The 22,581-nt window shown below is 36.4% G+C and overlaps 1 protein-coding gene across 1 annotated transcript in view; it reads left to right on the forward strand.

Moving 5' to 3' along the window:
- Positions 1-22,581, forward strand: part of LOC117317428 — a 141,569-nt gene that overhangs the window by 107,225 nt on the left and 11,763 nt on the right. The window contains 23 exon segments of the mRNA XM_033872237.1: positions 13-258; positions 1,342-1,565; positions 2,704-2,874; positions 3,674-3,862; positions 4,111-4,478; positions 5,015-5,177; positions 5,651-5,839; positions 6,339-6,395; positions 6,397-6,538; positions 7,155-7,300; positions 7,772-8,020; positions 9,579-9,794; positions 9,796-9,850; positions 10,885-11,112; positions 11,434-11,769; positions 12,354-12,593; positions 13,715-13,888; positions 14,723-14,893; positions 15,401-17,415; positions 18,063-18,311; positions 18,833-19,066; positions 19,803-19,973; positions 20,600-20,755. Of these exon segments, the coding sequence (XP_033728128.1) occupies positions 13-258; positions 1,342-1,565; positions 2,704-2,874; positions 3,674-3,862; positions 4,111-4,478; positions 5,015-5,177; positions 5,651-5,839; positions 6,339-6,395; positions 6,397-6,538; positions 7,155-7,300; positions 7,772-8,020; positions 9,579-9,794; positions 9,796-9,850; positions 10,885-11,112; positions 11,434-11,769; positions 12,354-12,593; positions 13,715-13,888; positions 14,723-14,893; positions 15,401-17,415; positions 18,063-18,311; positions 18,833-19,066; positions 19,803-19,973; positions 20,600-20,755 (6,389 nt within the window).

Raw genomic sequence — 22,581 nt, forward strand, 5'->3', positions numbered from 1 at the left:
TCTGTTATCCAGGTGCTATAGAACCGATCAAATGCCCATTGGGTTACAAGGAAAGAGATGGAGCTCCACGTCAGTCCTTCATCGACACCTGTGAAGCGTGTTCTCCAGGAACATTTGGTGCTGACACGAATCGGGCCGTTTGTCAAGACTGCCGTGCAGGTGTTGTCTGTCTGGCCTTGGCTATAACTGATGAACCAGGCGACAACTCCAGTGCATACTATGGCGTCAATGCCACAAACTCCTACCCTTGTCCAGAAGGTAGGCCCTGTAGATCTAGTTCTCTGTTATAATGTCCAAAATATTGAGCCAGTAGATTTCTCATTAACTCAACCCCCTGAAGTTGGGGGTATACTGGAATCACCGTCTGTCTGTTGTTCGCAAATGCTGTCCAGAGAACTCCAAAACTTGTGAGCCAATTTCAATAAAACTATATATAAAGAACCACATGTCGATGTTCAGGTTTTCCCGAAAAAGGGCCATAACTCATCAGTCGTTTGACTAATTTTATTCAGCCTTGGTCAAATGGTGTAACTAAACAAAGCCTATAGTTTGACATATTAGATGTTTGGAAAATTAAAAGGCAACGCAATCCTGGATTAGTCAAAATTTTGATATTGGCCAATTTTAACCAAATAAGTTATACAGTGGTATAAGGGGATGTTTAACACCACTGTATGAGTTTTGTTACCATGACAACTAATCTGAAGCACAAAGTAGCTTTGATTGGTAGAAATTTAATTTTTGGCCCATTCTGACCAAATTTAGTGTATAGGGTATTTGTGGATGCCAAACATCACTGTATAGGCTTTCTTGTCATGACAACAATGCGGAAGCAAACAGCATCTGCATGGAGTACTATTTACTCTAAGAATGACAGTTCTAGTTATTTGTGATTGGTTCTCGTGGTGGAATGAACAATTTACAGCTACTAGTATAACAACAGTTGACTTTGTCCTTTACCAAGGGTATATTGATAAAAGTATGCTGCATCACATACCTGAATTGTTTGGATCTCTGATAATCCCTTTCTAGCCACATGTAATTATTTACATTTTTATTATCTCCTTTACTATAATGGGTTATCTCCCTTTTAGCATCACATACTTCACTTTACCTTATTTGATTATCTCCCTTCCATCATTTGCTTATCTTCCATGACTCATGTGATTATCTCCCTTGCCATTAATTATTACCTCCCTTTCTGTGTATGGTTATATCCCTTCCAACATTATTTTATCACCCTTGACATGTGATCATTTCCCTTAAAATCATCTGATTATCTATTAAAGACCATTACTCTTGTTCCATTTCATTATTTCCAATTTCTCACATTTTTTTTAGGTTACTATTGCCCACAGGGTAGTTCAGAACCTACACCCTGTCCAGCAGGGCGGTTCCGCACAGCCCAGTACGGAGGAAGTGTTGGTGACTGTTCCTTGTGTGCCGTTGATCATTTTAATCACCTGACCGGACAGAAGGCTTGTTATGTTTGTGGTAGCGAGGCTAACCAGCCGCTTGCAGGACAGGCAACATGTACATGTTTAGGATCGGGGCGAGATTTTCAGGTATGATGAAAATTGTTACAGTACTTAATAGTCCCCTATAGTCCCCGGTAAAATTGTTACAGTGCTCAATAGTCCCCGGTAAAATTGTTACAGTACTTAATAGTCCCCTATAGTCCCCGGTAAAATTGTTACAGTGCTCAATAGTCCCCTATAGTCCCCTATAGTCCTCGGTAAAATTGTTACAGTACTTAATAGTCCCCTATAGTCCCCAGTAAAATTGTTACAGTACTTAATAGTCCCCTATAGTCCCCAGTAAAATTGTTACAGTACTTAATAGTCCCCGGTAAAATTGTTACAGTACTTAATAGTCCCCTATAGTCCCCGGTAAAATTGTTACAGTACTTAATAGTCCCCTATAGTCCCCGGTAAAATTGTTACAGTACTTAATAGTCCCCTATAGTCCCCTATAGTCCTCGGTAAAATTGTTACAGTGCTCAATAGTCCCCGGTAAAATTGTTACAGTACTTAATAGTCCCCTATAGTCCCCAGTAAAATTGTTACAGTACTTAATAGTCCCCTATAGTCCCCAGTAAAATTTTTACAGTGCTCAATGATGAAGGTCCATGATATCTCAGACAATTGCGAGTTTTTGGGGTTAAGGGGTAAGGTCAAGGTCACTGTTACTATTTTTAGCAGGGGCTGGTAGGGGACACATCTTGCTTTAGCAATATCCAGTATGTTTGTCATTGTTGTGACTATTTATAAATCAGGAAATTTTTTCTCAGAAACTTATTCACTAATGTTGGCGATTTTCCATTTGCGTAATAAAGTCTTACCACATAAATGTGTACATCCTTTTTGCTATCCATCTTGGAAAAAACCGCTAATTACCATATTTTGATGATGTCATTGATGTCAGCAATGACATCATCAGAAGCAATTATGACCTCATCAGTTTTTGTGCTTAGGTGGAAACAAATTATGAATACCTGTTCTCTAAAATGCAATTGACAGTTTGTAATTATCTTGTAAAGGGAAAAGATATAAGCATGAAAAGTGGGGACATGTTTTTCGGAACACACTGTACCAAGGAGAGTTGCTTGTCTGTGAAAAAGGCAATTAGTCTTCAAACCAGCAATATTGAGGGGGGAGGGGGTTCCATACTTACTGTAACATCAATTTTTTTTTTTTTTGATAGGAGAGCGATCGTAAATGTGTCTGTGCTGCTGGATTCCTCGAAGTTGGAACCACTTCATCATCTTCTGACTGCTACAAACAGGTGTATGACCTCTGTCTGAATGGGGCTACACGATCTCAGCATGGGACATGTCTGACTTCTGGTCAATGGGAAGCCTATTGTAGAGATGAGGTTAGTCTTAAGATTAACAATAACCAGTCTTGACAATCGTTTAGATCTGTCTCTTTGTAGCTTGAGTCAAGGAGATGACCCCAGGATGAATCATAAAGACTTGAATTTCATTAGTTATAAACAGCTCATTTTGTCATCCTCCTATTAATTCACTTATTGCCCTTTAGCCAAATTGTCACACAGTCAATGGCTGAGAAATGATATTGACGTTTAGTCAACGAAAATCATCTTGTTTCATCTGAAGCTAAATAACATTTGATTCATAGGTTGTTTTTTTAAGCATGTTTGAGAAAAAATCTTGTAAACATTTATTTTTATTTAACTGACTCCAATTAGATAGTGACTAATGTACCCTCTACTGTGTTAATCTGTTGACATTTACTTTTAAAACTCACCCTTTTAACTTCAGAAATCTCTCTTAAGGACCCATCTTTAATTCTTTATGCAAGGGCTGTATTTAAGAGAATATTATAACTGAGTGTCTGTGTCAGATTTAATTCATTAAACAAGTTCAATAATATCACAAATTCAAGATTTTGTTTTTTATATGTCACAAATGTAAGATTCTGTCGATCATATTTATTCGGTATTTATGTGAATATAAGTGATAACTTTCATAACATTTTTTGTACGACAGGTGAATTTGACTTGGGCAGTATGTTAATCTCTGCAGACATTTGTGCAGCGCCTTATGGTTAATTTGATGTCATAAAAATTAATGTCAAAATAGTTTTTTTTACATATGCGTCTTCCGATATTATTGATATGTTCATTAATTCATTTGAATTTTCCTTTGAAGGTGTGCCCTGTTAATGAGTATGTTAGTTACAATCGACTGCTAGGATTCTGTCTGTGCCAGACTGATGACCTTGACGAGGTCTGTGATTTAGAGTGCCGTTTAGCCCAGCAAAATACTGTTTCGTTAGTTTGTGCTGCAGATCCAATTAATGTACATGTATCTGTTCGTGATGCCAGTGACAACATTTTGGTGAGTATTGCTCAAATTCCTAAATTGACCTCATTCTTGTCAAGAGTGATATGGATGTTTTATCTCTTCAACCACCACAAATTTAACTAGTTGTTACAGATTAAGCTATTTTTATACCTTTTTAATCATGATTCAAGCTAGAGATATCTCCCTTAGGAATATATATAAATGTACACTTTATGTTTGTGAAGTCACTTGGAGAATTTGCTAAGTCATGTTAAATATGAATTTCTAAATTTCTGTTGTAGATTGAAATTGATGTTCAGTATCTGACAAAGATCATCAACTCGAGGAACGCTCTATCAGCAGATCAGTGTACTAGCAGGGACAACTCCGAACAGGCAATCAGTATCTGTCAGATGAGTGCCAGAGGATTTCTGGGAGTGTATAATCCTGACCCTGACGAGGTGATCGCTTTGCTCAGAGACAACAGCAAGGGCAACTATACTGGAAATCTCACAATGAATAGTATTGGTTTTGGTCGCCGTCGACTACTGGCCTCTTCCACTGTAGCTGGGTCCCTGTTCTCTGGCATTGAGAATCCTGTTACCTGTCTAGCAAATGGCGAGATAATGATGTTCAGTGTAACGAACACCTACTACCCTCTCTACGACAAGTAAGGAAACAGCATTATTCCATATCACTAAAATGACTTCATGGATATTTCTTTAATTTCAATTAGATTCTGCTTGTTACAGTTGAAATTTGATAACCCTACCACAGGGAATTCTGTATGGATAATTCCAGATTTGATATGTAGGTTCAGCTTGTTTTCAAATGAATGAGAGGAAGAAGAGAAAATTAAAGAAAAGATAAGTCTTACAGATCGAGATATGTCAGTTTTTGACAAAAAATAAACTATCAGTATAAATATTTGTTTTCTATAGCGACCGATTTCTGTCAGCCATCTTCTGCTCTCGGCAGTCATCCCTCATAAAATCCCCGGAAAATTCAGACACATCGACTCTGGCTTGATGAGAACTCAGGTGACCCAAGAGCCTTTTGTTAAACTTTGTCAAATTTCATGTTTAGCTTGTTTCAATCACGTTGAAGCAGGAGTGAATCCTACATATTCCACAGACGTTCGCAAGTTTAAATAATACTGACTATTGTAACAATGTATTGTGCTGATAAGCCTTATTTTTCCAAAAGGAACAACTTATTCAACACCAATGGAGCATTTGACTATGGCGGGTTCCGCACGGCAGTGGAAGCATTGGCCGTCACTGCAACATCGGCCACGTTGTTTTCGTACCAATTTAACGACCCAGGGGTCTACGTTTTCCAACTCAGCACTGATTCAACGAAGAAAATGGTAAGATTCTTCAGTGTCATATCCTGGTGATGAATGTCGAGTGTAAATTCGAAGACACCAATAAATATGGAAATGAAAAAATAAGCGATTTTATAACAACAAAATTTTTCAATTAATAAGTAGATTGGGGATCTAATGTGAAAGCTCAGGTAATATTGATTATTTTGAATTTATTTTTTATTAGTTTCATATGAAAACCTGATAATTTCCATATTTTTTGTTAAAGTACTGTGAACTAAGTGTTTGATTTTCGCATATTTCGCAGGCGAGTAAAATTTGCTGAAAATTATTCGCCATGAACTAGTTTCAATCACTGTTACAGCCCTTTAATGAATGTAAGTCGCGAATTTAGATCACAGCAAAAAAAAGTTGTTTGGCATGAAAAGGTGAAATAAAGGTGCAGCAAAAAATAAGTTGATTACAGTAATTTTTACTTTTGCAGACATTAAGTTGATCCCCTTGTCATATTTCAGTACGTTCGAGTAATGCAGACAAGTGCCCAGTGCTCACAGACAGGTCCGTTCTTCCCACCCACTTCCGCCAGTATTATAGCCAATGGTATCGCCACAGCATCCGACATTCTTCAGGCCCCAGACTGGCAGATCATCTTCATCATCTTCGGAGTGGCACTTCTAGCTATGGTCATCATGATGATTGCACTGGTCAGTTTCTGAGCATATCGAGATGACCCTAGTATTTCAGCATTTCTATCTCCTCAAATGTCCATTGCCTTCTAGCATGGGCATTTGAGTTTAGCTTTGAATTAATTAATTTTGAGAGGATATGAAACTAGAACATTGACTGCAGCGACTTCACCAAGTGTCTCATGATCTGGTTAAATTTATAAAATTCATTATGAACATTCATATTTGGCATCCTAATATTTAGTGTGAAAATTAATTCAACAGATTAGTGAAATGTGGTATTGGATCATTTACAATTATACTTGGTGAGATATTAAGATACAAAACTGAATGCTGTTAGCATAGAAAAGCTCAAATATGATTACTGTTGAAATATGTATATAAAAAATTATGTGATAGATATGGGTTGTCTTATAACTAGTTATAAGGTAACTACCTGATAGATATAGTAATAATTGTAGTCTTACTAATAACATCTACAGCTGTATTATATCGGAGAACCTATCTTTGTTTCTAGTTGCTGTTCAGGAAGTATGGATGGTCCAAGGCTTCGTACTTATTCCCCTTCTACCGGAAAGGTCACCAAGAAATACAACTTTGACGACTACGCAAGTAAAGGATCAACGGTACATCCTGTCCGTAAATACCATCGCAATATGGGGGCCATCACCATGGGCAACGGACCACCTGATAATGATGCTTTGGCAGTTCTGGATGGTGAGTTTTGTGCAGTATTGTATAATGAATTATAGCTCTTTGTTCCAATGTGATTTAGATCAGATTTATCCAGAAATTTATTGATTGCATAATTGTAAATGGTGTTTTTTTCCCCCGATGGTTGAATATTTTCCACAGTTTTAACAGTTTGAAGCAAGATGTGCCATCTTTAGCTCTCTAGGTTGAAGTCCAGCGGAGCTATTGCTATATCCCTGGCATCACTGTCATCAACAATGTCCGTGATTGATTATATGTAACGGCCCGCCGACAGCTATGGTCAGAGGTTAATGGTTTAATAAAACAATGTTGTCGATACGAATGAGGATACAGATTAAGTATTTGATGTGTATTCTTTGTTGACTCACTGACCTTGACTGTGACCTTTGACCTATTTTAAAAAAAAAACTTTAACCCATGGCCGCAGTATGTTAACCATATGAGGTAGGGCTTATATATGTGACATACATGTTCCTTGTGGCCAGGCCTTTCCATTGTTACTTCATTTGGGTTCTGCTCCATTTCTTACATATTTTTTGTCTTTTTTTTTTGTTTTTTTACTGTTTTTTGTCTTTTTTCAATGATGAACAAGAAATATTTGTTGTTGATTTATAACAGCCTACCAACATTGACGTGAAGGATGATGAATTCTGGGATTATGACAGACAAATTGATCTGGAGGCATTTAACACTCGTACTCTATACGACACTCTCTCCAAACAGTCTCGTGGCGTCACCACAACCATCAGTAAACACAAAGACGAGGCAAGTCAGAATATAATTTTTGTAGAAACTGGTCAGGGTGATTGTTTATCAGATGTAAATATAGACAATTAAGATAATTTTAAATATAGGTGTAACAAAATTAAGGGAGTATGCTAGAATTATTGCTCCTGTAGATCCATAGAAAACAAATCTTACACAGGGCGGTCTAATTAGTCATATATATCTAACATACCACTACCAGGATCATTTACAGAGTTATTGCCCTTTTTGATGCACAAATTTTTATTGAACAGAGAAAATGCTGCAAAGTTTAAAATCAATTATTTTTAAAAGATGCATTATATTGCTCTGGAAGACAACCATCTTTCACCAGTTTATCTCTGTGTTTATTCAGAATATGTACTTCAATACACAGGATAATATCAGTTGTCTCCCCTTATCTTCATAGCAACTTTGGAAGGAGATATATATTAATATTCATCCTAAAATACTGGTGATGTTGAATTCCAGATGAAACAGATGTATGGTAGAATGGCCAATCAGAACGAGTCTCTTAAAGGACTTTGGGCTGCCAAGATGAACTTGAAAGGAAAAGCAGCATTGGCTACAGATGAGGACCTGGCATCGTATGATTCCAAATTACATATGCTGGAGATTGAACTTGAGAGACGCAAGGATGTTGGTCAGAAGTTTGAATTGATCCTGCAAAGGCAGAATCTGCTGATGGAAGAGGATGAAAAAGCCAGAGAAAATCACCAGGTAACCAACGCATAGCTTAAAATATTGGGGGATTATTACCGCTTGTCAAATACTGAGGTTCTGGTATGTGTAAAATGTGCATTTAATTGTGTAATTTTAAGGATTTCACCTGTAAGCAGAATATTTTACTTGCCTGTATTAAAGTCATTTTGTGAAATATACATCTTTGTAGCTGTTTGATTTCCATATTTACCTACAAATGACCCTCTCATATAAATTCTCCACAAAATTTAATTTTACCCTAGGATAGGGGGCTTATTTTAGGATAAATACCGTACTTAACTTAACGCTAGGGGAGGGGACATTTTTAGCCCACCATCATCAGATGGTGGGCTATTCAAATCGCCCTGCGTCCGTGGTCCGTGGTCCGTGGTCCGTCCGTCCGTCCCTCCGTCCGTCCCTCCGTCCGTCCCTCCGTCCGTAAACAATTCTTGTTATCGCTATTTCTCAGAAAAAGCTGAAGGAATCTTTCTTAAATTTCATATATAGGTTCCCCTTGGTGCCTAGTTATGCATATTGCATTTTGAGACCTATCGGAAAACAACATGGCCGACAGGCAGCCATCTTGGATTTTGACAATTGAAGTTTGTTATCGCTATTTCTCAGAAAATAATGAAGGGATATTTGTAAAATTTCATATGTAGGTTCCCCTCGGCGCCTAGTTATGCATATTGCATTTTGAGACCTATCGGAAAACAACATGGCCGACAGGCAGCCATCTTGGATTTTGACAATTGAAGTTTGTTATCGCTATTTCTCAGAAAGCACTGAAGGGATCTTTCTCAAATTTCATATGTATGTTCCTCCTGGTGCCTAGTTATGCATATTGCATTTTGAGACCTATTGGAAAACAACATGGCCGACAGGCAGCCATCTTGGATTTTGACAATAGAAGTTTGTTATCGCTATTTTTCAGAAAGTACTGAAGGGGTCTTTCTCAAACTTTTTTGTAAGTTCCCCTTGGTCTGTAGTTCTGCATATTGCATCTTGGGACCAATAGGAAAACAACATGGCCGACAGGCAGCCATCTTGGATTTTGACAATTGAAGTTTGTTATCGCTATTTGTCAGAAATTGCTGAAAGGATCTTTCTGTAATTTCATTTGTAGGTTGCCCTCTGTGCCTAGTTATGCATATTGGATTTTGAGACCAGTCAGAAAACAACCTGGCTGACAGGCAGCCATCTTGTATTTTGACAATTGAAGTTTGTTATCGCTATTTCTCAGAAAGCACTGAAGGGATCTTTCTCAAATTTCATATGTAGGTTCCCCTTGGTCCCTGGTGTTGCATTTTGAGACCAATCTGAAAACAACATGGCCGATAGACAGCCATTATCGCTAAATCTTAAATTTTACATATAGGTTCCCCTTGTTTGAAATGTACTAGAGGGCTGTTTCTGAATTTACACAGATTAGTAAGATTTAGAGGAAGGGAAAAGTAGAGAAAAAATCAATCTGACATGGAACCTATAAAGATCATTCAATGGTGGGCGCCAAGATCCCTCTGGGATCTCTTGTTAAGGATAATTATGGTATAAATATATTTTATGATTTTTACAGGTAATGTTCCAAGCCAGTCTTCGTGAGAGTGTACGAACAATGAAGGAATATGCTGTCCAGCTCCAACAGAGCTCAATGAATGATGGTGAACTGAATCGCGAAGCACAACGAATCGTAAACACAAGAATTGAAATGCTCCTCCACAAGATGTCTGATGAGAACCGAGAGGAATGTAAGAGAACAAGTGCATGGGGCGTGCTTGGTCAGGGAACTGGAGGGACAGCTACTGAAACCTGGCAAGAACTCTCCTATGAAGAGAGAGGAACTGATAGGTATGGCTTGTGAATTTTACAGTTTGAAAAGATGTTTAAATTGTGTAGAACTCTTCAGTAATGAGGATAAAACTGTAAAATGGAAAGTTTCGTTTTACAGGACAAGTCAGAGGTGTAGGTGCCCTGTTTTAATTACAGTAGTGTCCATTCAGCTGTCATTCCACACTATCATTTGAAGCTGGTAGTTTAGCGGAGAAAACTTAAAAAATGAGTAGGAATATCTGCATTTCCACACTCCTGATCCTGGAAATTATCACAGAATTACAAATTCCAAATCTTCAGGTATTTTGTATGTTAAACTTTTTTATTGGTAGACGTGAGGTTTTGCAGTCTCCTGAGGATAAAGTAATTGTTAAATGAAATAGGACACAGGGATAATTATATGTCAAATACAGGTTATTGTAACACAAATAATAAGATACTCCTTTGGGTGATCATATGGCACAGTGATAACACACTTGCCTTTCACCTAGGCAGCCGGGGTTCGATTCCCCGATCGGACATGAAAAGGTATGAGGTTACCTGCCCGACCATGTGGGTTTTTCCCGGGTACCGCGGGTTCCTCCTACAGTAAGGCCCCTCACATACTTCCATCCGGACCAACAAAAGTGATTAATATAAGTTGATATAACTTGTTTTGCAATTTTTGTAAAATAAAGTTGACATTGATTTTAGATTTCTCGTTTCGTATTGAGCCTTAGTGTGTAACCCCTGTAGTGTTGGTTTATGGCAGTGTGCCAGTTTTCCACTTCTTGCACCAAATATTAGCAGAGGTTCAATCCCTATGTAAAATATGACATTTTTTTGTGCTGGTTCATTTACTGTAAAGTCAGTTAATTTTCGGAGATTATAACTTTTGCTATTTTCAATGATTTCTCAGAAAAATACATTTTTACTTCAAACTTTTGGATAAAATGGAAATTTGAAGCTAAAGAATTATAACTTTGCCAACTTTGGGTTTTGCATCATGTAAATCAATTATGGGTTTTGTAAGTGTAATTCAAATTGAAGATTTTCATTTCTTTATACTTCAGGGTCTGATATGAGCATCAAAGCAGGGGATCTAATTGCCATAGACAAAAATACAGGATTACTCCGACCAAAATCCGGAACAAAGATGGTCCTCGGTGACGGAAGCATCATTGAAGTGCCGACTGATTATTTCGTTCACCCACAGACAGGTCATGTGCTGCCCATACAAGGAAATGTGGCCTTTGACCCTGTGACCTCTAGATTGGTGTTTGTGGTAGATGCAGCCACAGGTATGAAATGTTGATGAAATGTTTACATATTTCTGATATCAACTTTATTTATGTTATCAGACAAAATGACACAGTATATTCCTGACAGTATTTCAAGTTAGTTATTCTCAACCTTCATTTATTTTATATCTAATGCAAAAAATAGTATAGTGTGTTTTTGTTATTTAAAATTGGATGTTGAGAAATTTTCACAAAAAATTAGATAGGCATAGAAAATTATTGATTAAGAAGAGAGAAAAAATGTTTTCAGATTGTGACTATTCCTTAAACAGATGTCAAAATTACATGTACTTTCTTTTATAATTACCTTTGTTTTTACAGGTGAAGCAGCCAGATCAGAGGACCCATTCATCCCCTATGTACCCTATCCGATCAGCCGTAAATCTGGCCAGGCGGTCGCCACATCCCTCAAACCTATGGAACATAAAAGTGACTTGAAATACGGGTCACCGATGTTTGACCCCGTTACTGGACTACACGTGCCTATCATGGCTATGACAATACATCCGCAGACTGGCGCTGTTCTACCAATCGGTAGCACCCACATTGACCCAGTCACTGGTATGCCAATCCCAATGGAAGTCGGTTCTCTCATGGTTGATCCTAACTCCGGACAACCTGTACCCATTCTGGCTGTTTCCTTGGACACCGAGTCTGGTAAGAGTTATCTCCCATTTATCTGGCTTTGACAAACTAGAATATTCCCCTTCTTAAAATCTTTTTTCAAAAAAATATTATACCTCCTGCTTAGTAGCAAAGGTGAGTGAGGGGATACGATAATAGTAATAATTTTGTGCATCCAAGCAAAGCTTGTGTTTGAGATATTCCATGAATCCCTGGATAGATTTAATTCTACCACACGATGACATCACACCATCCAGGTCTACACGTGGTAAGATTATGGTGGTCCTTGGTCAAGGTTCAAGGTCAAAGGTCACTTGACCGCTTTTAAAAGAAAAAGGTTGTGGACAAGATATTCAATGAACCCTAATTAATTCTATTTTTTTTTTGGGGGGGGGGGGGGGGGGGATCTATATGAATCACTTACTTTTATTTCATTGTTTTTGCAAAAGCAGACAAAAATTTTAATTTGGAATGGACATGTAGTATCATTATTAAGTAATATAGATTGATCTTCAGCTACAGATTTTGTGTCAGGGGTGAGTTATATCAGCCAATTAAAATCCAGTAAAAGTACTGAGGAATGTTCTCTGTTGTATAAACTTACATAAACCTTACAGGAGAGGTAGTCCCAGTCGGAGGCACCAAGCCAGGGGATCGTGATGGATATCCCATCATTCCTGGGGATTCTTTTGTGGAATCCCTCAGTGGCAAGTTGGTACGAATTCATGGAGGCTATCTCAAGGACACAGCAGTGCTGCCATCTGGTGGAGGTTACCAGGCACTGCTCGACTCTAGTGTGTTGGCATGTGAGGCTCGAGCTAATGATGCAGTTAAACAATACAAGGATGCTCTGATGGGTATGTTTAACGAGAAGTTTGTTTATCGAGATGTTTGTTTAACGAGAAGTTTGTTTATTGTAAAGTATGTTTATTGTTTAGCTTGTTTTTTATAAAATGTGTAATGTAAAGTATGTTTATTTTAAAATGTGTAATGTAAAGTATGTTTATTGTAAACTGTGATGTAAAGTATGTTTATTGTAAACTGTGATATAAAGTATATTTATTGTAAACTGTGTGATATAAAGTATATTTATTGTAAACTGTGTGATGTAAAGTATGTTTATTGTAAACTGTGTAATGTAAAGTATATTTATTGTAAACTGTGATGTAAAGTATGTTTATTGTAAACTGTGTAATGTAAAGTATGTTTATTGTAAACTGTGATATAAAGTATATTTATTGTAAACTGTGTGATGTAAAGTATGTTTATTGTAAACTGTGATATAAAGTATATTTATTGTAAACTGTGATATAAAGTATATTTATTGTAAACTGTGATATAAAGTATATTTATTGTAAACTGTGATATAAAGTATATTTATTGTAAACTGTGTGATGTAAAGTATGTTTATTGTAAAATGTGTAATGTAAAGTATGTTTATTGTAAATTGTGATGTAAAGTATGTTTATTGTAAAATGTGTAATGTAAAGTATGTTTATTGTAAACTGTGATATAAAGTATATTTATTGTAAACTGTGATGTAAAGTATGTTTATTGTAAAATGTGTAATGTAAAGTATGTTTATTTTAAAATGTGTAATGTAAAGTATGTTTATTGTAAAATGTGTAATGTAAAGTATATTTATTTGTAAACTGTGTGATGTAAAGTGTGTTTATTGTAAAATGTGAAATGTAAAGTATGTTTATTGTAAACTGTGATGTAAAGTGTGTTTATTGTAAACTGTGTGCTGTAAAGTATGTTTATTGTAATGTATGTATTTATTGTAAAGTATGTTTAATGTAAAATGAGCCTGGATGTTAACAGGATGCTAAACAAAATGAAACCAAAAGCTTCAGATAAAATTATATTGGTGTTGAATAGTTGGCAGATTTACATCAATCTTATTGCCAATATTAGTAGCTTTTGACCTATTTGTATAACTGATATCACCTGTTATCATTCTCTATTATATCCTCAGCGGCCAATGGTCCCAACATTAACCTGCGCCATGAGGAGTCGATGCTTGAGGCAGCCCTCAAAGAATTAGAGAAGGCTCGAGGAAGGTCAAGGGCACATCTTCTCCGCAGCCAGCACGACATCCAGAGGCGTCTTGATAGGGCCTCCATTCTTGCCGCAACTGGTGGATGTCCAGGTACAGGGATATTTGATTATTCAAATTAATTTTGTGAGAAAAAGGCTTTCTGTTCGTCAGAATAATGAGAAAGAAACCTTGTCTTAAAATTTTCAAATCTTCTTCTAAACTGGGACAATTTTTTATAGCTATTTATATAAATTTATAATTTAATTGAAATATTTGAATATTTTTTTCTTGTGTCCAATAAAGTCTAATTTCATTTGATTTGCCTTGTATGATTGAATCAAATACTAATTATCATTTTTCCAATATTACACAAAATATTTGTGACTTCACATTCTTTCATGGTTTGGAGCTTTCAGGTTATTTTGTGTATATCAATCTTCATTGTTAGCCCCTACAACTATAATATAGCAATAATACATTTCAGTTGTATTAAAATTATGTGGTTTCAAAGCAGTCATGAAAACAACGAAATCATATATATACACAACAAAAAGTATACACAGCAAAAATTTATACACAACAAACGTTTATACACAACAAAAGCTTATACATAACAAAAGTTTATACATAACGAAAGTTTATACATAACGAAAGTTTAAACACAGCAAATGTTTATACACCGCGAGAGTTTATACTTGAAAGTTTATACATAACAAAAGTTTATACACAATGAAAGTTTATACACAGCAAAAGTTTATAACTAACGAAAATTTATACACACCGTTAATTTGATTTTATAATGAAGTAACTGTTATATGATAATTAAATCCTAAGAATGCCATTTTGAAATCTACCTAGCAATAAAATAGATTTAATACAGATGTGATTTTAAAGAACGAACAATACCGGTTTTCAAATATTTCAACCTACCTACATATTTTCCAGGAATGTATGAATTTTCGAAGACTGGACAGTTACTTCCGATCCTGGTTGGAACAACAATGCAGGATCCTGCAGGCACCGGACAGGAAGTGCCAATTTTGGGGGCAGAGAAAGAGAAGAAGACACATAACATCGTCCCCGTTGGGGGCACCATGGAGGATCCCGAGGGAGGAGGTAAACAAATTTGTTTTGATTAGAACAAAAAAAAAAACAAATGTCAAAAATCTTGTTCATTAATCATTAATGAAATTTAATTAGCATTTCTTTGTTGGATGATGCATGGCATATTCAAAACGCTTTTCTTCCGTTGTCCATCTGTTTAACACTTCATATATAGACAGTTCTTTTTACTGCTCTTTACCAAATATGATTGAAAGGATTTTATTTTGAAACTTAAGGGACATGTTCAAAGCTTCACATATTCAAAATTGCTGTCGGTGGCCAATTTCCAAATTAGGGCATTTCCTGTTCTGTCACCTCACAATTTAAATCTGATTGAAATTTCAAAAAGTAAGATATTCGACTGTTGAAAATTTAAAGTTCTTATATTGATTAAAAATCCTTGTTATGGAAAATGGTGTTTACCGTCCTGTTATATCCTATTCATCACTCACCTCGATCAAAATCAAACTGAACATGAAATCCATGAAAAGCAAAGCTGATGAATTTCTCTTTGTACAGGTCTGGTGCCGATTGCCATCAGCAGGAAGGCTGTTGATCCTGTGACAGGGGAGATAAGTCCAGTCATAGGAGTTCGTCTAAATCCTGAAAACAGTTTAGCGATCCCGATCACACTATCCACTGGCGGACCACGTAAACGCAAACCCCCACCTGGGGCTCTCGCAATGCTGGAGGAAGAATTGGTAGCTCGGCGCGGATTCTGGCGCCGCCAGCGACAGATGGAACGAGAGTTGACAACCAAAGAACATCTGTTGGCACAGCAGCTGCTTTTCGACATCGATTCTGTCACAACAAAGACACTTGAACGATTTTTGGAGGAAATTGACAATGGAACTCATCACTTGTTAGAGGCAGAGAAGCGAGAGGTCCAGCGCAGAGGGGGCGCTGAACAGGAGTATGCAACCATCATACCACCAGAGGTCATTGCTGTGCTCCTCCAAGGAGACCCAATGGAACACCAAATGGAGGAAGCACATGTTGCTGCACATGTGAAATTCTGTGACATGTTACGGCGATTTTTCGGAAAACTTCAGAATGAAGAGAGGAATTATCGGGATAGGATAAATGAGTTAGAAGGAGCGTTGAATCCTGATGCAGAAAATACAGTGTTACAACGTTATCGCCAGGCTAAAACACGTCTACAGGCTGAGCTCCATGATCATCTGACCAATAAGATGGAGGGGCTAGATGAAGCCCACTCGGCCCTCGAATACGCTAGGGAGAGATCAGAGCTTTGTGCAATAGAGGCCAAGATTGTTCTGACACACGCAGGACTACTGGCTGGAGATTACGATTGTCAGTTGTCTGGTGTCTATGGTGACGTGTATTCACAAGGTGGCAATGACTCCGAACTCATTCCATTGCTCAAACAATTGATTGCCATGCTGGAATCAGGTGGACCGTTCTGTCTGTCACCAGAGCTTCTCAATCTCATTAATATGGGCACTGGAGGTGCTGGTGGTATGACAAACAATATAACCAACATGAAAATAGATGGAGGTCACATGGCAGGAGGTTCTGGGGGAGACCACTCAAGGTCGGGAGATCAAAGGTCACAAGGTCAGAAGTCTGGAGGTCAAGGACAAGGTGGAGTTCAGCAAATATCGCATGTTAAATCTGGAGGAGATCACAAGACTATCATACATGGTGACACAACAGTTTTCGGAACAAAGGGCAAAGGTCAAGATGATCAATCCATGCTTGATAGGGCAAGGGCAGCTTTTGAGAAACAGGCGTACGAGGCAGCGAAGTTGGAGAATGACTTGAAGAGAACTGAGACTGATGGAATCAATGACACACTTGAAGAGTTCGAAAAAAAGAAGGAGAACTCGACCGATAAAGCTAAGAGAGAACTTGAGAAGATGCTACTGAAGGCTCGGTCGGAGGAGGAGAAAGAACGGCTGATGATGCAACATGCTGAAGATATCCAGAAACTGAACGAAGCATTCGAGAAACAGAAACTCAAACAGCTGAAAAACTTACGGAAGCGTCTTATGGAAGAACGTCGTCAGAAGAAGAAAGACTTGCACAAGAAGCATTTGAATGAAGCAGAAGCGCAGGATCTTCCAACAACTGCAGTTCCAAACATTCATATGCCATCTTATGAGGAACTTAAGCAGGAGTTGCTACGGTTACAACAACTGCAGGAGCAGATGTGGGCAGACATGAGGAAAGGAGGATTGGAGGCAGCGGACAACATGCCGGCAGTGGAAATAGACCCAGAGTTTGAGCGACAGATCCGTTCTATGGATCTCTCAAAGGCACAGAAGGAGGAGTTGATTAACTCTACACGGACACGGAACCAGGGCCTACACAAACAAATCGAGGATATGAAGAAGAAGTTAAGAGACAGGAAGAACCGGAAGGCTGGCATGAAGTTGCTGGATGATGAGGACTTGGAGGGAGTGAGTGAGGAGGAGAAGAGGATGTTGCTGGAGGCAAGAGGCACGGAGGAGGATGCTGACAGACTAATGGAGGATGAGGCCATCTTAGATTCCCTCGTTGCCATGGAGAAGGTGGGTGGTGCCTGTAGCCATATGCATACAAATGAAAGATTGAATTCAGGATGTATTTTACTATAAATACACTTATCTTATAATATTTTTGTTCTTTCTATGCCCCCGCCATGAAATGAGGGGCATATAGTGTTACCCATGTCCATCCTGTTCCGATCCATTCCTGTCTTATCCCAATGCAATGTAACAAGCTAATCTCAGGAACTGCTGATGCCATCCTTACCACACTGTTTTTCGGGGTGTCAAGTGGTAGTGGGGGCATTCATGTCTTACAGACATTTTCTAGTTTCATTTATCACTTTAAAAAATGAATACCTTAGAAAAATTAAAAGAAAAAGTGTAGTCTGTTTCAAAACTGCTGAAAAAAATCCTTTTTGCTTAAAACTTTCAAAAAAATAATCAAAATGTGACCATTAAAAGCAATTATTTACTGTTACAGTATCTTAAAAAACTTTGATAACAAATTAATTAGTGCAGACAGGTAATTTTAGAAATTGTCTTTGTCATAGCTCCCCAGCTTAATATTTTAACAATCTTTAAAATTAAACTTTTGCCCTGGTGCTCCTAATACTTTTCCTTTCAAAATCAGAAATAAAGCGTAGATTTTAGTTTTACAGATGACTCAATTTTTCATTTATTTTTCATAGGAACAACAGAGAAGAAATGAGGAGAAGGCTATGGAGGAGATGTTAAAGAATGTGAATGCTGAAGATCGCGACCGCATCGTGATGGAGTTCAACGAGCACATGAGGCAACTGAACAGTCGTCGTGACAACAACCGGGAAGAGGCCCATGACAAGATGAAAGCTAAATTGGCAGCCAAGAAACGAATGAGGGAGGAACTGGACAAAGATAGAGCGGTCAACAAAGAACTTGACCATATCACGAAGTCACATGTAAGTCTGGGGCGTTATATTGTACCAGAAAGATTTACCAGAAGTAAAATGTTCTTTGTTGTTTATTGACATTTAAGTGATAAAAGGAAATTTCAGACATTTTCCTTGTTGTAAGTCACCAAGTTGTAAACTATTCTAACTATTCTGATGATGATTCCTTCACTGAAAACTTTCAGTTCAAACATTAAAATAAAATCCTTCTGTCCAGTTATTCAGTATTGTACGAACAGGTTGGGATGTTATTCTGTGAAAGACCAGTGTTCTTTAAGAAGAGTTAATATTTACAGGTCACTAGAATATTGGATACTTACACATGAAATGTTGAATTCTGAGCATCCACTGCTAGTAAAGTTTTAATTTAAATTACTTTTCCAACGTTTTCAAATTTAAAAAAAAACTGAGCTGTGTAGCAAAATAATAATGATAAGAAAAAATATTGGTGAAAAATTGTGTCTCCTTTCAACTTTTTTTGACAAGAATGTGAAAATAAAGAAATGGGTGTACATGTATGTTAATTAAAGGCTGCTCAGGGCGACATGGAAACAGCCAACGTGATGATGCAGATCAACAACAAGGTTAACAGTGATAAACTTACGAGTGAACAACAGAAACTCGTCGACCAGCAACTCCGAGATCAGGAGGAGATCGAGCGAAAACAGAAGGAAGAACTGAGGAAGGAGAAACAATCTATAGAAAATGAGGCTGCACAGGAACAACACCAAATAGATCAACAGATCAGACAGCAGAAACAACTGGTACAGCTTTACTGTATAATTATCAAAACTTTAATTAATTAATTAAGGCAATGTATTTGAGAGGATTTGAATTCGTGAAATGAGGAGTGGTATTTATCCATTTGTTGAATGTTCCTAAATTAAGTGTTTGCGAGATTTTATGAAATAAATGACATATGGTCCTAAATATCCAGACAAAAATTTATATGGTACTGCAAATATAATTTTTTTTGTAAACTAATGTTGTAGCACATTAACTTATAAACATGTTAATAGATTAATTTAGCACAATGATGAGTATCTGCACTAATGTCATTGCCTATAGAAATGGTATAAAGTGTAATTAATGCAATGATTTACCATAATGCTTCCAGTACAAAAAGTGTACAATATCATTAAATTAAAGATGTTTACATATTCTTCATGAAATACAACTAATGTTCATTATTTGGTTAAGAGACAATCTCAGCCATAATTAAAGATTGAAATGACATACGGACTTGATCAGTTCTCATTACATATCTCGCACACAACTAGGGAGAACGTCCTTAATTGACCTCATGCAGTTGTGGTAGGAAGTTATTGAAATTCAAGTACAAAAATAAACCCGCTCATAGTTTAAACATTTTTTTTTTCTGTTAAGTTAAATAAACTTACATTTTATTGATGATTTTGATAATAAACATTTATTTATATTTTAAGTTTTGAATTGGAATTTTTTATAAGTGACAGCAATCCACATGTATTCAATACACAGGCTATGGCAGCACATCAGGGCAAGTTTGACCGTGATGTAGCATTACATCACAAAAACTTAAACGAGGCAGAGTACGAGAAATTGTTGGCAGCTCATAAGAAGGAAATGGAAGCATTAGGGGAGAACCTGGACAAGGAGAAAGACAGACAGAAGAACTCGCTGGCAGAACGAGTAAGTTATACAGATTATAACAAAATATTTCTTAGCAAAAATTATAATTACCTTCAAGATAAACTCAATGAAGAAATGAGAGAAATAAAAGGAAGGAAGAAGTGAATTGAGAATTATTTCTCAGACTGTATTATAAGAATGATGAGTTTTCTGGTATCATCATTTCTAAGCTTGTTATTGTTCTCTAAGACAACTCATAACTTTGTTGGAAGACCACACATGAATTCTACCACGTTTCAATCAACTGTGGTCAAAATTGAGGTCATTGTTTCTATAAATAGATTTCTGATGTCCTTGCTCTACCGACTTCTTTTCCTGATGTTTTATACACTTACTCACAACCATCATTTTTTGTACAGGTTCCTCTACTCTTACATTATCTCTTGTTGTGATATTTAGCTGTTTCCCTGGGGATGTTTTGTAATTTGATGAAAAGTGCACTTTTACTTAAACAACATAATTTTGTTATTGTTATCACATCAAAGACCTAAATTACAGTTCCCTACTTGTTTGGAGAAAAATTGCACCTTGAAAATTGAGAGTAAAAGTGCATTAAAAACTGATTTATATATGCGAGTTAATAATCTCTAAAGTGGAATACATTTATGCTCAATGTAAACTTACAGATTGAGAAAAGGAAAAGACTTCGGGCTGAACAGCTGGCACAGAAACACAACATTGAGATGACCAAGGAGTTGTCACGGCAACAACAGGATCGTGACAAGGTTAACGATAAAATTGCACGCAACGTGGAAAACTCGACTCTGGTGGAAAGTGTCAAGGTATTGTATTGTCTTGTTTATGCTTGTCAGCAATACATTTCTGAGGGAGTTATCTCCCCTTATCACATCCTGTGTGAACAAAAAAATCTTTTCTTCGAAACAAAAATATTAGAAAAAAATCACAGTTTGTAGAAATACAGGAAATATAGGAAGAGATGGGACAATGATAACAAAAGATTAAAAAAAAAGGAAAGGAAAAAATATAAGATTGAAAAATTGGTCAGTTGGTAATGACACTATTAGAAATTTTCTGAAAAGTTGAGAACACCAGTGTAATCTGATTGAATAAAAAATTTCAGAATACCTTCTCTATAATTCACTCTATTTTCAAGAGGAGAAGCATGCAACTTAAATTCTTCTTCTTAGTCAATCTGTAATACCATTATGATTAGTAGTTGATCCCTAGTTGGCCCTAAATGACCCTAGTTGTCGATGGGCCGTAAAACATAAACAAACAAAAAAGTAGTTGATCAGTTAAATGCATTTGGGTATTGATTATCAAAAAGGATCTAAAATTGATAGAGTAAGAATAAATCCCAATCTAAAATGTAGCTATTTGTTATATATAATGTGGTGATTTTCAGACTATGAACAAGGGCAAGAAGGGCAAGGTAACACTGGCACCGTAATGCACGGATATTTGTATACGTATTCATTTTTTTGTTTTGTCGTCTTTACATGTCTGTGGATTGATTTGTTATTAACTGTTTACATTGTTTAATGTAAGCATGTACGTAATATACTTTGGACTGTGGTGTTGTAGTTAATTGTTTTAATAATTAAGTGATAATTTGTTGTGAAGGTAATTAACAGTAGGATGCCATGCAGTACACAGATAATATGTTGGGTAGGTCAGTGGCAGATCAGTGGATAGAAGCCATCATGGTTGTTTGTTTTATCAAATAAAAATCACGAAAAAAATTTGTTTTTTAGAGAAAATTTTTGATTGTTTCATAATTGTTTTGAAAAAAAAAGTATCACATCTTATTTAATTTCATTTTTTTTTTGGCAAATTCAGGAAATTTGAAACATTGAGGTATAAAAGTAAAGCCAATGCCTTAAGAAGCAGTGTATAGCAGATTACCATTGACGTCACTATATGAAAATTTGATTTTTAAAAAAAAAATAAAAAAATAAATATTAAAAAAAAATGAAACTAAGCAGACACAAAAGCTACCTGGTTGGTATCACAGTATTGAGAAGACATTGATTGAATTCTGATCATAACTGACATGCTAACTGACTCCAATGTTCTCATAGACAATAATTATTGTTCTTTTCAATAGGTATTGCATGTGGGAGATGGATTTGATATTTAATGGTGCTTTATTACCTGGGTCATATAGAAAGTCTTTAAAGGGTTTCAAATGTAACAACATTAAAATTTTAACACAAAGCAAGGAAATAAATACTATTGTTATAATTTAATTTTTCGATTTTCATTAATTGTGTGTTAATTGAAATGTGTTGTATATAACTAACATCATAATATCACAATGCATTGAAAGTGAACTGTTAATCAGACAACCATAGACTTCAGAATCAGGTCGACATTTTAAATATTACCTTATAAATAGTTATATGGATTATAGTATTGTATCTTTTTCTAGGAAATATAATTTAGTTCAGACTATTTTTTCTTGGCTCATTCTAGAGGATATTTCAAATTGGCTAAAGAATGTATACAGTAAAATTCAGCTAATAAAATTAAATGTACACTGTACTTGTATTTCCAAAATGTATGAAATTGACTGAAAAATTAAGAACAAAATTTACACCATGAACATGTAAAAATCTCTGATTTCAATCCAAAAGTTCTGATTTTC

This window comes from Pecten maximus, chromosome 19 (assembly GCF_902652985.1).
Source record: "Pecten maximus chromosome 19, xPecMax1.1, whole genome shotgun sequence".
Lineage (NCBI taxonomy): Eukaryota > Metazoa > Mollusca > Bivalvia > Pectinida > Pectinidae > Pecten > Pecten maximus.